This window comes from Limulus polyphemus, unplaced genomic scaffold (assembly GCF_000517525.1).
Source record: "Limulus polyphemus unplaced genomic scaffold, Limulus_polyphemus-2.1.2 Scaffold211, whole genome shotgun sequence".
NCBI classification, from domain to species: Eukaryota; Metazoa; Arthropoda; class Merostomata; order Xiphosura; family Limulidae; genus Limulus; species Limulus polyphemus.
In genome coordinates this window covers 197,291-199,809 of record NW_013665821.1, presented here as the reverse complement: position 1 = coordinate 199,809, position 2,519 = coordinate 197,291, and the positions used below count along the sequence as shown (strand labels likewise).

At 29.1% G+C, this 2,519-nt stretch overlaps 1 protein-coding gene across 1 annotated transcript in view; it reads left to right on the top strand.

Moving 5' to 3' along the window:
- Positions 1 to 2,519, top strand: part of LOC106478434 (rho guanine nucleotide exchange factor 7-like) — an 85,703-nt gene that overhangs the window by 24,728 nt on the left and 58,456 nt on the right. Inside the window, exon 4 of the mRNA XM_022382030.1 lies at positions 796 to 887. Coding sequence (XP_022237738.1) covers positions 796 to 887 — 92 coding nt within the window. The remainder of the gene's footprint in view (positions 1 to 795; positions 888 to 2,519) is intronic.

Genomic DNA, 2,519 nt, shown 5'->3' with positions numbered 1-2,519 from the left:
ATGCTTAAACCACTTGTAAACTTTGTATTGGAGATTAAAAGCTGAAAATTGAGTCAACACAAACACCCATCAAAGTGCAACAAAGTTTTTGCTCAAGCATGAGAAAATGTTTTCTTTCAAGATCACAGATGATGAATATTTTATTCAAAGCCAAAAACTTCCTTTGCAATTTAAATGAAGTTTTAATTCCATTTACCATTTTCTTTTTTCCCTTCCCTAAATACATTTTTTGCACACAAGATCCTATTCTTTAATTATGCATTGAATATTATCAATGGATATTAGAAAAAAATCAGAACATATAATTCCATATTTTAAAGGATACCCGTGGTGATAGGGTTATAGAGACATTTAACCAAGTTTTTATAAAAGTCCTGTTTGCAGCCTCCAAACTTTTTACAGAAGATGTTATAATAAATTGAAGGTTAATTCACACAACATGATAGTTTAATGATTTATTAGTATATATTAATAAATAGAAATGTGTATATATATTGTCTCATTTAAGTATATTTCACTTCTCAACCATTGAAAAGTGCACAGGATTGTTTTTTTTGCAGATTATTATATTTTTGAGGCATTATTCTGTGATCATTAAATCTCCAGTGGGTGGATATCATCTACTTATCATATTGAAAGTAATTCAGCTATGGATGTAAACATTATTTTACCGAGTTTTCATTGTAGCAAGAAAAATATGGAAAAGCAAAATATTTTTAAAATCAAAGTTTTTCATTGTTATACATACTTAAAAACTATTATATTTAATAATCTCTTTTTTTTTTAATTGTTCAGATTCTTCTAGAAACTCCAAAAGACCAGTTTCTAAATATACAGACTTTGCTTTGTCTGTTCGTCAAGAAAATTTTGGTCGATACAGAGAAGTGGTGAGTTTATATTTCAGATTTACAGAAGGAGCATCAAATTATTTTTTTCTTTTACAACTTTATGAATTATCACAACTAAGAATAGAACTTTGTTGTGCAAATAATATTTTTTGCTTGTGTCTTGTTTAAAATAAAGTAGATAAAGCTATATAATATCAAATTATATCGTAAGATTATATATTTTGTATTAATTATTTCATATAACCAATAGTAGCATACATAAGTGAACCATCTTGTTAGATGAAAAAAGGACCATAAACTCCAGAACAAGTGGTATTTTGCTCAATATTTCATTTCTACAATTTCTTTAGGAATGATTTACATACATTGTTAGATTCACAATGATTAACAGATTATACACTTTTAAATTTGTTCAAGAGCAAGTATAGACCAATGAGCAGCATGGAACATGGTCATGTGGATAGTATTGTTCACATAGAAATAACAACATCAGTGTGTCTAATGACACAGTCGTAAGTGTGCAGCAAAAAGTATTGGAATATTGGCATAAGAGGGGATACAGAACATAAAATGAACAAATGTAAAATAAATTAAAAGATGAAAAATTTAAATAAATAAGTGAAGTTATCTAGAGGGGAATAAAGAAAATATACAGTCATAATATTCTGTTTCATGATTAATCTATGGCTTAAATCTCAAAGTAAGGCTTTTTTGTATTTACAGTCAAGAAAATTATTGGCTGTTGTAAGGATTTCTATTTATAAAGGCAGTCAGAGGTTGGTCTACCAGGTATCTCTACATAGAGGTTTCATATGGCACTGACATCTCTATTGAATTGATTCAAGGCTCTTATGTGGTCAATAAGTCTGTTGTGTAATGCACAAACATCTGACTGTCTGTTAAAAATACAAATCTTGCAGATTACTTATGGAGAGGTTGGTTGCAGTTGAAGGTAATGAAGCAATTTAAATTCATAGTTTTGAAATACTTTCAAATTAATTAGACATTTGGAATTTTTTTATAGCTTCTGATAATGTTAAACAGACAAAGATGAAAGGGCAACAATGGTCTAGCTTAGAGTCATACCTGTACAGGAAGAATAATCTATAAAAATAGCTTAGGTGGAAAGGATGATGTTTTCAAGTCACCTTGCAGTGGCAGGGATTTATATGGTCTCTGGGAGGATTGAAGTGGATGTGGTGTGATTTGCTGGTGTTTTTTATAACATGGTTCACTTAAGCTACTTTTGTAGATTAGATTAGATTATATGCCTATATAATGTTCTGTTTGATCATATTATCTTAGCCATCTAAAGATCGTAGCTCTTTGTATGTGTTTCATATTTTTCTACTCCAACTTAAGCTATCTTTGTAGATTAGATTAGATGCCTATATAATGTTCTGTTTGATCATATTATCTTAGCCATCTAAAGATCGTAGCTCTTTGTATGTGTTTCATATTTTTCTACTCCAACTTAAGCTACCTTTGTAGATTAGATTAGATGCTTATATAATGTTACTGTTTGATCATATTATCTTAGCCATCTAAAGATCGTAGCTCTTTGTATGTGTTTCATATTTTTCTACTCCAACTTAAGCTACCTTTGGTAGATTAGATTAATTATATGCCTATATAATGTTCTGTTTGATTATATTTATCTTAGCCATCTAA